Source organism: Gobius niger (genome assembly GCF_951799975.1).
Source record: "Gobius niger genome assembly, chromosome: 2".
In the NCBI taxonomy this organism is placed as follows: Eukaryota; Metazoa; Chordata; class Actinopteri; order Gobiiformes; family Gobiidae; genus Gobius; species Gobius niger.
Genome location: NC_136853.1, coordinates 40,557,098 through 40,571,088, shown reverse-complemented (window position 1 = coordinate 40,571,088; position 13,991 = coordinate 40,557,098). Strand labels below are relative to the sequence as shown.

Genomic DNA, 13,991 nt, shown 5'->3' with positions numbered 1-13,991 from the left:
TTGTTTGAAGTCAGCATTAAATCTACATTTCTTGATGCATATGGCATGAATTCATTTTTGTTTAAGCAGGAAGTATGGTACATGGATTTTCATTATTTTACTCCTTTCCTCTGCTTAATCGATTAATGCATTTAAGGCATTCATTTTGCATTAAATGTACAATATTGTGTCCTTACTTTCCGGATTAGAATACTGTGTGACGTATTTAACTGCAAAGGAAACACTTCAGCGCTGATCTTGGTCTAATAAGTTTGAGTTTTCACATGACCTGTCCCACTTTCACTGCTGTTCCTTTCATTTTTATGGTTTAATAACATTTCATATCTTTTTATATCTATATTGTTCCGTTGTGTTTGCGGGGACTGTTTATCCATCGGCCTGTATCCATTGTATCTAGTACGATTTAAACAAAATAGAACGGCAACTTAAATTTAATGGATAGTCCAAGAACTGACAAAAGAGCAAAAGCAAAATGTTTTTTTTCCCCCCCTTTTTGACACAGAAATACAATTTGTATAATAATTTGGAACGCGGTGTATATGATAGAGTTTTATAGCTTTCTGATCTTGTGCCAATTAAGGATGATATTTTTGTTGATACAGCATATTTCAGATGCCCAATCTAATCAGTTAAATAAGTGAGGGGGACCTGTAATAAATCATGTCTTTTTATTTATGTGTGATCATTTATTTATTTCTGTTTTAAACGAACTGTTCTTTCGTGGCAGGGGCTGAAGCATGAAGCGAAAAGATTACATCATAAAACGCAAAAAGAAGAAATGTGTCCTCCTTTTTCTGATGGTCACAGTTTTCATCTTTTTTCTCAGTAAGGTAAAGAGAACACAAAACAAAGAGGCAAAGAGAAGTCCGAAATGGTTCACACAGGTCGATATGTATGGTTATTTTACAATATCAGGTATTGGCCATTATATATTCACCTTATTCTGGACGTTCGCGTGGGCACCGCCATGAATTGTGACCCTTTTCTCCCTGTTGACATTGGACTGGAGAAGTCCACATAAAATCAGTTACTACATGAAAGCAAAGCCGTTTTCAGGCCACACAGAGAAACTGTGCAGTGTTGACTTGTTGGTGCAAATGAACATTGGACATTTTACACAAATCAATCAACTTGGCATCAGATTTTAGCAGCAAACTTTTTCCCTCATTGTCCGCTAACTGAACGGGCTTCGCGCTCGACCGGAAGTGTTAGGACAACGGAAGTGCTGAGACAAGGCTAAAAGAGGTGAAAGTGGGTGGGGCGGAATATGGTGAATATTTACTCAAGCATGTAAGTCGCTGCTGAGCTGTATAGGACCCAGTGCCCCGAAAAGAGCACAGCGAGTATTCACATCAGGAACATTTGAATTACTTCGAGTTTAGTCTGTTTGCATGAAATTACTAGAAGATAGTGATTATTTTTTTCTTCTGAATACAGGCCCATAACTTAATTTGGGATAAAATAGAGTCTCGATGCTTCTCAAGACCAGAGTTTGACTTTAAGACGTTACCAAACCTCGAGACCTCCAGCGCCTCCATCAGATCCACAGTGCGGTCTGAACCTGACGTCCAGCAGTGCAGTTACTTGTACCTCTCTCCCAAAAATACAAAAGAAGGACCCAGACTTTTGGACTCTATAACATGGCCTGACACTACACCTTTATCCAAACCATTTTCACTGAATCTGACGACTAGCGGAGCCAAAAGTTCATTCACCATTGTGCCTCGTAGTGGAGGTTGGCGAGTTGGGGATGAGCTGACTGTGAGGATCCAGTTGAGGGATTACAATGGAAACCCAAAGAAGAGCGGAGGGGACTTTCTCATCTCCAGACTCCACAACCGAGAGCTGGGGGCAGGTGTGGTGGGGCAGGTGCAGGACCACCTCAATGGGACGTTCACCGCGGTGTTTCCTCTGCTGTGGAACGGGAAGGCAGACATAGAGGTGAGAGTGATTCACTATAAGGAACTGTATCTGCAGATAATTCAGCCTCCTGACAGGAGTGATGGGCAAAATGAAGCCCCATGAACAAATGGGATTTCAAAACCTACTGTTGGTTCATACGACGGGTTCTTTTGCAAGCACTCTTTAGCTCCAAACAAGCTTTAAAGTCTCCTTTACTACCTGCCAGTAGGCTGAATCACCCACTGCTGTGCCATGTGTATGCAAAAATATCTTCAACCTAAGTGATTACTTCACAGGTGACGCTGGTGCAGACGAGTGAGTCCATCACAGTATTAAAGCGTCTGACAGAGGAGCAGCCTGACAGGATCTTCTTTAGCAGTGACTTCAGATTCGGAGGCGTCACTAAGAAAAGCATTTGTAACGTGTGTCTGGATCCAGACAGGGCTCCTCTATGTAACTTCACTGACCTGAACACTGGGGAGCAGTGGTTCTGCTACAAACCCAGTGGACTGGACTGTAACACCCGAGTCAGCCACACTTTTGGTGGATTTAGCCAGAAAATCAGCAAGGAAGAAGCGACTCTCTTCCAAAAGTATGATACATTTTTTGTGTGTTTGTATGTGTAGCGTGCTATGGGTCTAGGAGTTGGCACAATGACCGTGTAGATGTTTCCAGGTGGTTATTGTTGTTGTTTTAAAGGTAAAAGGAATTTCTTTACAAAAAGGGGAAAAAACAAGAAAATCAAGGTTTGACTTATAGAACACAACTGACCAAAAGCAAAAACAGAAAGTTGCTGCATCTGAGCAACCCTGGCCAATGGACAGGAGGAACATTTCTGTAAATTGTCTATGTGAAGGTGCGCACTTGTGTGAATAATTCGCTGTGTGAGCGGTTCATGCGTCAGAGTGACGCAATCAGTGTGTTACGGCTCTTACACACTGCACACGTTTTCTCAAGATAATATGTTTACAAAGTACTCTGTGGAAGGGCCGCTTCAATTTGCTTCCTGTTTAGCAGATGAGAACGTGCTTTGCTTTTACACCCGAGCCGCTCCTGATCTCCTGATAGAAAATATTCATTTATTGAAGCATGAAGACCTGTGCATCGCTACATGTTCCTCCTGCGGGTTTTGAACATTAGACGGAAATTTGGCTGGTTTTGAGAAGAATTAGAGACTTTTTGCAAAAGACTTACACTTACTTACAGCATAACCAGAGGGGAAGACAAACCTACTCAGCTTTTTATCTTTAGTTCTGTGGGGAAATGCTCCCCTCGACAGTGGCGCAGTAGCTGGTAGAGCGGGTCGTCTCATGATCGGAAGGTCGGGGGTTCGAATCCCACCTCCTTAAAGTGCACACTGTCGTTGTGTCCTTGGGCAAGACACTTCACCCACATTGCCCCAGTGTCTGCGTACATTGGTGTATGAATGAGAGTATGAATGGGTGAGTGGATCCTTGCTGTAAAGCGCTTTGAGTGCCTAATGTAGGTGGAAAAGCGCTATATAAGTTCAGACCATTTACCCTCCTGAAGCTGAACAGCTTCACCATATGAAACACAGAGGCAGAGGCTGCAGCTGCTTCTCTCTGCTCTCTGCCAGTGTGTATATTGCCACGAGGCCGTGCTCTCGGCTCTTGGATATGCATGCAGTCTGTAAGAGAACTTAAATAGTGGAACGTCTTGGACTAGATATGAAAACCTTCGATATTTCATGAAAGATTTAGTGTAATTATTGTACTGTTGATTTTGAGCACACTTAGGTTTGTGCAGATAAAGGCACAATGAGTTTGGTTTCTGCCAGACAAATACATCAGATTAAGAGAACAGCTGCTACAAAGCAGCAAAGAGGTATTGGAAGCTTCTGGTGCCTCTGGAGTCTCCCGAACATCAAGGTGTAGGACCCTCCAGAGGCTTGCAGTTGTGCATAAACCTTCTATCCGGCCTCCCTTAAACTGTTGAATGTTCACGAGCAGAAACGGCTGCAGTGGGCCCAGAAATACGTACAGCTTTACATGGTACATTGTCATGCATGAAGATGATCAATGATGTACCTGAACGTGCTCATTGAACGAAAGTTCATGAACGTGTAATCCAGACAAAATGGGATGGCATATATTGTTATATTTCTGTTTGGTTTTATATGCATGTTTGGTTTGCCGTGATTATGTTTTCCCAATGATGTGTATTTTGAGTATTTTCGCCTCCCTCATTTGTCTCTATGGTGACCCCGTACCTCGTATCCAATCACCTGAGCGTGAGCCACTGATGGGTAGGGTTTTCCCGTCATGCACGGGGCCATGGAGCCGCTGCAGGAGCCTTTGGATAGATGCAGCGGCTGGTCTCACGATCTTTCCGTGCCCCACGTGCCCGTGACATCAGAGCCTGTATGGGGCAAGTCGGATAGAAATCTAACATGCACCGTGCGTGTGCAGTCGGCTGTCAAAACTGCGTCCGTCTGGCTCATCTGGAACGAGCCTACTTTTGCATTATCTCTGCTGGACTGCACCAACTCAATCTAACTAGCAGGGATGTTCAACCTAACACCCCTGATATCTGCTTCAGCGCACTGAATGCGAAGCGCGACAGTTCTTTCTGATTTCAACACCTCAGTCCTTATTTGATCGATTTGCAAGACAAAAAATGTATGTGTAACATTATTTATGTCTAAAACAGCAGTCCAGGCTCCTGCTGCAGCCCAGTTAAAGCCTTTGGGCCTGTAATAGTACAACTGTGAGAGTCCATTCTTAATACATTTTATTTTATGCCAGCCCAAAAGTACCGTGGCCCACCAGGAAACGTCCTGACTCTTTTATCGTGTTCATCAAGAAAAAAACATGCACAATAGGTTAATCCTCCAGCCAGGTGATTTTGACCACTCGCCCTTGCTCAACATCTGGAGAATGTTCTCGGGCGCTGCACTGTGTTTTCTCACTGCTCCTATGAGTCGCCTCAGCAGCATCGAAGGATGGGTCAAATGCATGACCTATATCCCTAATAATGTAAAACCAAAGATGTTACTTGGCAGGAGGAGGCAATCAGGGAGTGAAGTAAAAAAACATCACAAAAAATGCAAAACTTAGGAAAACTGGGTGAATCTAATGTGTCATATGCACTTTAAGGAAAAATGTATTGTCTTTTTATGTATTTGTACAAGCCATATGAGAACTACCAACTCAAGTGTTTTGTTTGTTTTGTCAGGGGCAGCAACATGAAAGTCCTTCTTAAGGCCGTGGAAAACTCGTCCATCAACATTTCGCCAAAACCAGGTAAAAAATAATGGACTGAAGCTCGTTCATGCTAGCAATCTAGCATGAACATTATCTCGAACAGTTCTCAACCTAAATTCACGAGGTCGCCAGATCATGTAGATAAAAAGTATATGTTTTTATTGTTGTTTTTTTTACTGTAGAATGTATGTGCTATTTTACCAGTGTGTGATTATTTGTTCTTAATCTGATTTATTTTATTTAGCCATTTGTTTGTTTTTTACCTTCTTTTTTAAAGAATTATTTAGGCTAATGTTCCTGTTTCCCATGGTGTGACCCAACTGTGGGATTAAATAAGATACATACATATGGGCCGGGGTTCCGAACCCCATTAAATGTTAAAGGTTAGAATGACAAGCCTGTGTTAAATACTGACTTACAGTTTATGGGCCTAAACGAAGGGGCTCCTATAACTAGACTACGCCTCAATATGCGCGAACTGAGCAAGGGATACAACCATATTGATCTCACAATGGAGAAATTCACTTCTTACAACAGCTCTCGTGAACACTCAGGGGGTGCAAATAGTCAGAAATCAAATATTTTAAATTGTGTTATTTAACAATACATTTAGAAGGTGCAATGGAGAACACTTTTATAGCAGCACTTTTGAGGTCCCCACCCTGCTCTGTGCCCAGGGTGCTCAGCACCCTCTACCCCCACAGTCCGACGCCCCTGCCTGTTTTACTGAACACAAAGATGATATTTTTGCAAGAATTGAAGAATGACAAGTGAAAGACACGATAAGCTGATCAGGCACACCTACCTAATGGTCTTTGACGGAATACTTATGTGCCGTGGAGTCTTGGCCGAATACAATGTTGGAGCTGGATTGAAACGGTGACCTATGGACTCTTGAACAAATGCCCTTAACAATTACTGTCGTGTCATAAAAGATGGTTAATTTTCCTATGTGGCTCAAGTTACGAGAATTGAAGGGACAAACTTGCTGTTCAAACAGACAAACACAAGTTTGAGTGAGCTAATTGACAGTCCAATGCAAGCCCTCTAGCAGGTCAAATGTTACAAAATCAAGGTTTTGTGCTCACTTTGAGTGATTAGACTGGTACATCACCTTGAATACTTGTTCTGTTTTGGAAAAGAAACAGTTTGAACACACATGCTTCAGGTTAAACCTACATTTTAATGCAGAGCAATCTATTATTATATAGTTTTGCCCAATTAATAACAAAATACAGGTGAGACTGTAGGAGCGTTAATTATGGATTGTTTAGTGTGTTAATGGCTGTGAGGATTAGACTGTTTTTAAAATGTGTTGCACTTTATTTACTATTTGTGCCCAGTCACAGGAACCAGGGACACAAGTCGGTTCTAGGGCATTTTGAGCTTTTCACAGATTGTTAAAGTGTAGTGTCCAAGCTTTCCAACAATGTGTAACATATGGAAATCTGCTAATATTTGGAGAAGTGAGAGCAATTTGAAGTTAAAGACCCAGAAGAATTCTAACCAAAGGAATCGGCCTCTGAACTTTGGGGCTGTTCTCGCCTCTCTCTGCTGCTCGAGTGACAATAGGGGCTCATTTACATCTCATTTAGATAAGCCAGACCCACTCCCCCCGTAAAGCTGTAAAGCACAGGGGGGAGAAAAGACCAAAAGCAAGAAAAATGAGCCATCAAAGAAAAAAAGCAAATAGGTTTGCAAACAGGTAATATATGAATAAATATCTCTTGCATAAACCCACTTCCCATAGAGCCTACCTCTACAGCAACTAGCAACACAATGACAACTAGCAACATCATCCCAACACACACACATTTGACCAGAGGGAAAGAAGAACGCACACACGGTCATTAGTGCCATCCAACCCACTGAACACACCACGTTAGCTTACCACATTAGCTTACAGCACAACAATGGCCTCGTCAAAAAGCAAACAGACACAGCAGCCACAAGCCAAAAAAAACAAACTTTCACTCACCCGTCAGAAGTAACCACAGCGGGCCTTCTGCTCAGCAAACTCATTCACTATTGTGATCAAATCCATTTTCGTCGCTCAGTTATTTTCAATGTAGAGTTATGCAAATCCGTGCTACATCCTTCTGTCTTGAAACACACTCTGAAGGAGCTGGCTTGGGAAACGTAGCGGTGAGCAGGGGGCGCTGTGCATGCTTACAGCCAGGGCTTCATCAGTCGCACTGGAAAAGTTAGCCTGAAAGAGTTCACTGGTTTCACGCAGAAAAACAAACTTCTGTAGTAGTATTCCATGTAGTAGTATTCCAGCGTTAGCAGTCGGGTATTCAGAGTGTTAGCAACAGGGTAACACTTTACGTTACGGGCCGGTAAGTCCGTGGTACTTACAGTGGTACTTACAGTGGTACTTACAGTGGTAATTCTAGGTACTTATTGTGGTACTTACAGTTGTAAGTACTAGCATTTACAGTGGTATTTCTAGGTTCTTGCTGTGGTACTAAAAGTAGTAATCAGGGTTGGGGGTTAGGATTAGGGTTAGGGAGACACAGAGTTACCACTGTATCTCTCGTTACTAAGAGATACAGTGGTAATGCTCTTAGTAATGAAGGTTGTACTTCTATTTACTTTGGTACTTTAATTGATAGTTTCTAGTAGTTACAGTGATACATCTATGGTACTCTCTCTCTCTCTCCTGGTGCAGCTGAATTGTTAGCTTTTTTCAGTGAATTGTTTGCCTTTTTCTGCGAACCACGTTGTTTTTCTGGATACTTTTGTACATCTTTATCGTGTTTTTGTGGAGGTTTGGTGGATTTGTTTACTTTGAGAGTCCAAAAGGGTCCTGAAGAAAGCAGCTTTTTGAAGGTAAACAAACTGCTAGCTTATCAGCTAAACCCATTTGAGATCTACAAACATCTTCTTCTGAGACACTGAACAGTGAAGAGGCACCAAGAGCCCCCACACCTGCAGCACGGAGGAGGCGTCACAAGAGGAGCTACAGGAAACAACAAAAGGGACCAACGAGGAGATGGTGATAGACTGTGGAGGGAGCTGTGCAGGAGGAAGAGGAAGGACGAGGTGGAGCTGACCAGTGCAGGACACCACGCTCTGAGACGGGGACAAGCCCAGGAGGCGGTGCACCGTTTCAGATGATCAGAGGAGACAGAGGGCAGCAACAGTTTCTCCATCCTCCAAGGTCATGCGGGTGGAGTGACTGAAGGACAACGAGATCATCGACCCGGCCGAGGACAGGAACTTCTACATCACCGTGGACACAACCTGATCATCAAGCAGGCGCGTCTGTCCGACACGGCCAACTACACCTGTGTGGCCAAGAACATCGTGGCCAAGCGCAAGAGCTCCACCGCCGTGGTCATCGTCTACGGATTTCCCATCAACCAGTGCTCCTCCTGTGACCAAAACAGTGAAGATGGCGGCCGCGACACAACCATCTTTCACCAAAGAAAAAAAAAAGAGTGGTGCGCACTGAATGGGTGCTGCTGCCGGATGCTCTCTCATCGAATGCAATTTCTCCATCTGTGAGATCAATAAAGTACCATCTTATCTTATCTTATCTTATCTTACTTATTGGTAATTCAAGGATACTACAGCAGCAATTCATAGGTAGTAAATGTGGTACTTCTACACACAGAAGTCAAACAAGAAGTACAACCTTCATTACTAAGAGTTACCACTGTATCTAGAAGTACATACCTTGTAATTCTCACTATAGTATCCTTTAAGTACCACAATAAGTACCCAGAAGTACCACTATTATTACTAGAATTTACCACTGTAATTACCACCATAAGTATCACTATAAGTACCTAGAATTAAGTATCACTGTAAGTACCACTATAAGTACCATTGCAAGTGCCACTGTAAGTACCACCATAAGTACCATTGCAAGTGCCACTGTAAGTGTTAGAGAAATAACAATGGTGTTCGAGAGGATAGATGAATGACAGGCAGCAGTCTGGATGTCTTATGCAGGAGAAGTTTATTTACCATCGGTGCGGGACCCGGAGACATGAACTCGAGACATTGCGCTAGTCCTACCATTCAAGTCTGTCTATGCTTCCACAGAAGAGGGATAAATACCCTCTCAGAGCGTCATACTGATACGCAAGCATTCAGTGGCAGAGAGTGGGCGCCTGAGCACCACAGTCAAGGCTATGACAGAGATAGTACGACTGTACAGCCTGACCCAGTATGATAAATAGCGATTTAATGTTATCCTCTAACAGTAAGTACCACCATAAGTACCACCATAAGTACCATTGTAAGTATCACTGTAAGTACCACCATAAGTATCATTGTAAGTACCACCATAAGTACCACCATAAGTACCACCATAAGTACCACCATAAGTACCATTGTAAGTACCACCATAAGTATCATTGTAAGTACCGCCATAAGTACCACCATAAGTACCACCATAAGTACCACCATAAGTATCACTGTAAGTACCACCATAAGTACCATTGTAAGTATCACCATAAGTACCATTGTAAGTATCACTGTAAGTACCACCATAAGTATCACTGTAAGTACCACCATAAGTACCATTGCAAGTACCACTGTAAGTACCATTGTAAGTACCACCATAAGTACCATTGTAAGTATCACTGTAAGTACCATTGCAAGTGCCACTGTAAGTACCACCATAAGTACCATTGCAAGTGCCACTGTAAGTACCACCATAAGTACCACCATAAGTACCATTGTAAGTACCACCATAAGTATCATTGTAAGTACCACCATAAGTACCACCATAAGTACCACCATAAGTACCATTGTAAGTACCACCATAAGTATCATTGTAAGTACCGCCATAAGTACCACCATAAGTACCACCATAAGTACCACCATAAGTATCACTGTAAGTACCACCATAAGTACCATTGTAAGTATCACCATAAGTACCATTGTAAGTATCACTGTAAGTACCACCATAAGTATCACTGTAAGTACCACCATAAGTACCATTGCAAGTACCACTGTAAGTACCATTGTAAGTACCACCATAAGTACCATTGTAAGTATCACTGTAAGTACCACCATAAGTACCATTGTAAGTACCACCATAAGTACCATTGTAAGTACCACCGCAAGTACCACCGTAAGTACCACTGTAAGTACCACCATAAGTACCATTGTAAGTACCACCGCAAGTACCACCGTAAGTACCATTGTTATTATTATGTAGGTTTAGTAGCTGTTAAAGGGGCTAGATCCAAGTTATCCATTTTATACTCACTACTGCCACCTCAGGTCATACGTGTTACTGCAGCTTCTATATTAAACTCATGCATGACGGCACTTTGGACCCGAATTAACACCTTTTTGAGTGACAGTGCAGGATTTGGTGAATATGTCTGGGCTCATTCTACACCATAGGACATTCTTGAATCATGAGAAGAAAATACTTAATTTTTTAACATTTTTAAACTCTGTATAGTCTCTTTAATGTAGTTTTTGACCAATAATATTATTTTCTGATGAACAGGTGAGACAAAGAAGGTGAAGCCTGGACCTTCTGGATATTATTATGGGCACCAGTGGCGACCAATAGGGGGCCCCACACTTCACCAGTTAAACGACGCCGCAGTCATTACCGCCTGTCTCAAGGGGAAACAGCTGTATCTGTTTGGAGACTCTACCATCAGACAGTTCTACCAACACATCACAAAAACACTACCAAGTAAAACCTTCTTCTTTCACGCTCACTTATACTGTACATACTGTAAACTAAGCAGTGGGAGACAGTAAAATGGGAAAAAGAAAAGAAAATCAGTACTAGGTTTCATTTTTGCATTAGAATATATATGTGTTACTTCCAAGAGCCACAGAGGCACCTTTTAATTGATCCCACTGCGGTTGTCACATTCTAACTTTTTGTGTCACGATTATTGTGAGGAAAAATAGTGCGATTAGAAGAAAATACAGAAAATGTATCAAATCCTTTACAGTACTGTTCATACTGTAAGTAATCGGCCTATTTTATTAGTGATTTGGAAATAATTAGTAGGCAATAGAATATTATTATTAGCAGTTTTTAAAGGATGAAAATTGGTGGGAATGAGATTTTCTACAAGATATTAACTACAGTGGGTTGCATAAGTATGGGCCCCCCTTTAACTTTTCGATATTTTGCCATGCTATGGACCATTATCATCAATGTATTTAGTTGAAATTTCATGTGGAAGACACACACTAAGTGACACACAATCGTGAAGTGAAATGAAATTTATACATGATCTGGATTTTTTTATAAAAATAAAAAACTGAAAAGTGGGATGTGCATAAGAATCTACCCTCTTTCTTTTTAGTGCAACCAATTGCCTTCAGAAGTTGCTTAATGATTTCTGAATGATCACATGTTGACCCAATGACTAAATAGAGTCTACCTGTGTGTAATCTAATGTCAGTTTAAATACACAAACCCATTGCCGGTACTTTATATGTCAGTTTGTAGCTTTCCTCTGCTGCCTCTGCTGCAGGGGCAGAGCAAACTGGAGTTCCCAGGGGGCCTGTCATTTGATTGGCTGTATTTAGTTGTTATAATCCACTCGGTGGTGGAACAAATGTAACTTAAATTTGTCAACCTCCTAGCATCATCACAAAAGGCATATGAGGTTCACAGGAAATAGAAAATACACTTTGGATGGATCTACTGTATTTATGAAGTACGGTTGTATCGAGCTTTCTAGTTTGCTATGGACATAGTCATTCTAAGAAACAAAAATATGTACGAGAAAAGACCTGCGGATGAGAGTCACGTGACTGAGCGAGGAAGATCCAGCTTTTGGGACATTTGATGTACGGATTGAACTCAAGCGGGCAAGCGATGCATTGAGGAGAATAGGAGGAGGCTGATTATAAAATTATAAGGAATTTGATACATTTTAGAAGGTCTTCTCAAGGCTTGGCGTCAACACTACATTCCATGATTTATGAGACTTTGTCTTTCAGATCTATTGACATTTGACAAGCACAGTTTACCTCAGAGTGGTCCGTTCTTGGCTGTCGACCACAAAAAAGACATCATGGTGACATATCGCTGCCATGGTCCTCCCATTCGCTTCGGTGTTCCTGTGTCCCAGATGCGATACGTGGCTAATGAACTGGACGGACTGACCGGTGGACCAAACACAGTGGTCGTGATAGGTGTCTGGTCTCACTTCAGCACTTTCCCCTTGGAGGTCTACTATCAACGCCTCATGACCATTCACAGGGCAGTGCAGCGGCTGCTAAACAGAGCTCCAGGGACTAAAGTCATCATCCGAACTGCAAACATGAAGGACTTGACTCTGTATGAGAGCCTGACCAACAGTGACTGGTACTCCCTGCAGCGAGACAAAGTGCTCCGGGCCGTCTTCAAAGATTCGGGTGTTCTCTTATTGGATGCTTGGGAAATGGGACAGGCCCATTACCTTCCTCATAGCCTCCATCCCCAACCAGAAATCATCAAACTCATGATTGACGTCGTTCTGTCAAACACATGCCCAAATAAGGGAGGCTGAAGTTATTATGTGTGGAGCCAAGACACACATGTAAATATTGAAGAGTATTTTGTCTGTTCTTTTTTTTTCTTTTTCCCACCATCACTAGTGATTTTTAAATATAATGCAACAAAAAATGTTACATTTTGATTTTCCAACAACTTAAAAGATAGATACATAGGCTACATAAGATAGTTGAGACAAGCTAAAATAATGCCTCTCCTTAGGATCAACATATTATGTGGTTTTCAGTTGTTTACTTTCACATTGCACAACTTTCACAGTATCAATATTGGAAAAAATATTGTCTGCAAAATGGCACAGTACATGCATATCTCAGGCAAAAAAAAAGAAGGTATTTTTCAAAGTTCACCACATTTTTCCAGGGATGTGCCTGACTGGCATGAAAGCAGGTTTTTGTCCAGAGCGTTGCGGAATGACTAACTTGAGCTTTGGATGTTCCTGGAGCAGATTTGGCTGTAGACGTCCATCAACGACAGCAGGTGATCCTCCTCAAGGCTTGGATTAGTCTTAAACAAATGTGGTGAATTCAAATCCATTTGTTGCAGAGCCGAGTTTAAATGACTCATCCAGAGCACATTCAGGAGCCATTTGCAAAGGAGATATGAAAATTTCCTTGTGAAGAAATACAGACAAAAGTCATTTTCATGGTGTTATGTACCTTCATGGATGGACTTATGGTTTCATTAAAGACTTTCCGTAGATTTTTCATTAGATGATCTCATCTTTAAGACCAATTCTTATGTCTGTGACGGAACACGGCTTTATCTGTCATAGAAGTGGCTCGGGCGCATTACATATGTCACGACCAAACGCTGGCGAAAATCAGATACAATCGTTTCAAAGGAGTTCACCCCTCCCACCTGATAACGGAGCTCAATTGTGAAGATCCAGACCCTTGTACGAAACACAATGAGTACGAGTACGAGTACAAGGGTGATGAGAGTGCCCTATGAAAGCCACGCGCTGCAAATTTATTTTCACAGTAAAAGACAACAGCAAAAGTGACCTAGTGTGGCGCGGTGGTCTTGGTCGGTCACTGGGTCAGTCACTGGGTCGGTCACTAGGACGGTCACTGAAACGGTCAGCGGGCCTCAAAAGTGCTGCATCGTTTGGCATCTGCAAAAAAACATGCAAAATCATGTATGTGTCAGCAGCAGCATTGTATTCATGTTGGTAACACTTTATTTTACACTACCCTTGGTACACTGTACCTGCCACATTCAGTACAATGTAATATTCTATGTAACAATATGTAATAACATGTAAACTATGTGTTACATACACAATGGAATAATATATGTTAGTAATTTGGAGGTACATAATGTAATAATGTAGTAAGACATAAGACCCTAACCCTAAGGGTTTTATG

General features: G+C 41.9%; 1 protein-coding gene across 1 annotated transcript; it reads left to right on the top strand.

The window, feature by feature from the left end:
• Nucleotides 1-1,267: 1,267 nt before the first annotated feature.
• Nucleotides 1,268-12,619, top strand: LOC306959934 (NXPE family member 3-like; the record flags this gene model as incomplete). Its single annotated transcript, XM_079552189.1, has 6 exons — nt 1,268-1,290; nt 1,485-1,941; nt 2,199-2,494; nt 5,098-5,165; nt 10,603-10,797; nt 12,069-12,619. The coding sequence occupies 6 exons, from the start codon at nt 1,268-1,270 to the stop codon at nt 12,617-12,619; spliced, it is 1,590 nt and encodes a 529-aa protein (XP_079408315.1).
• Between the last annotated feature and the right edge of the window lie 1,372 nt (nt 12,620-13,991).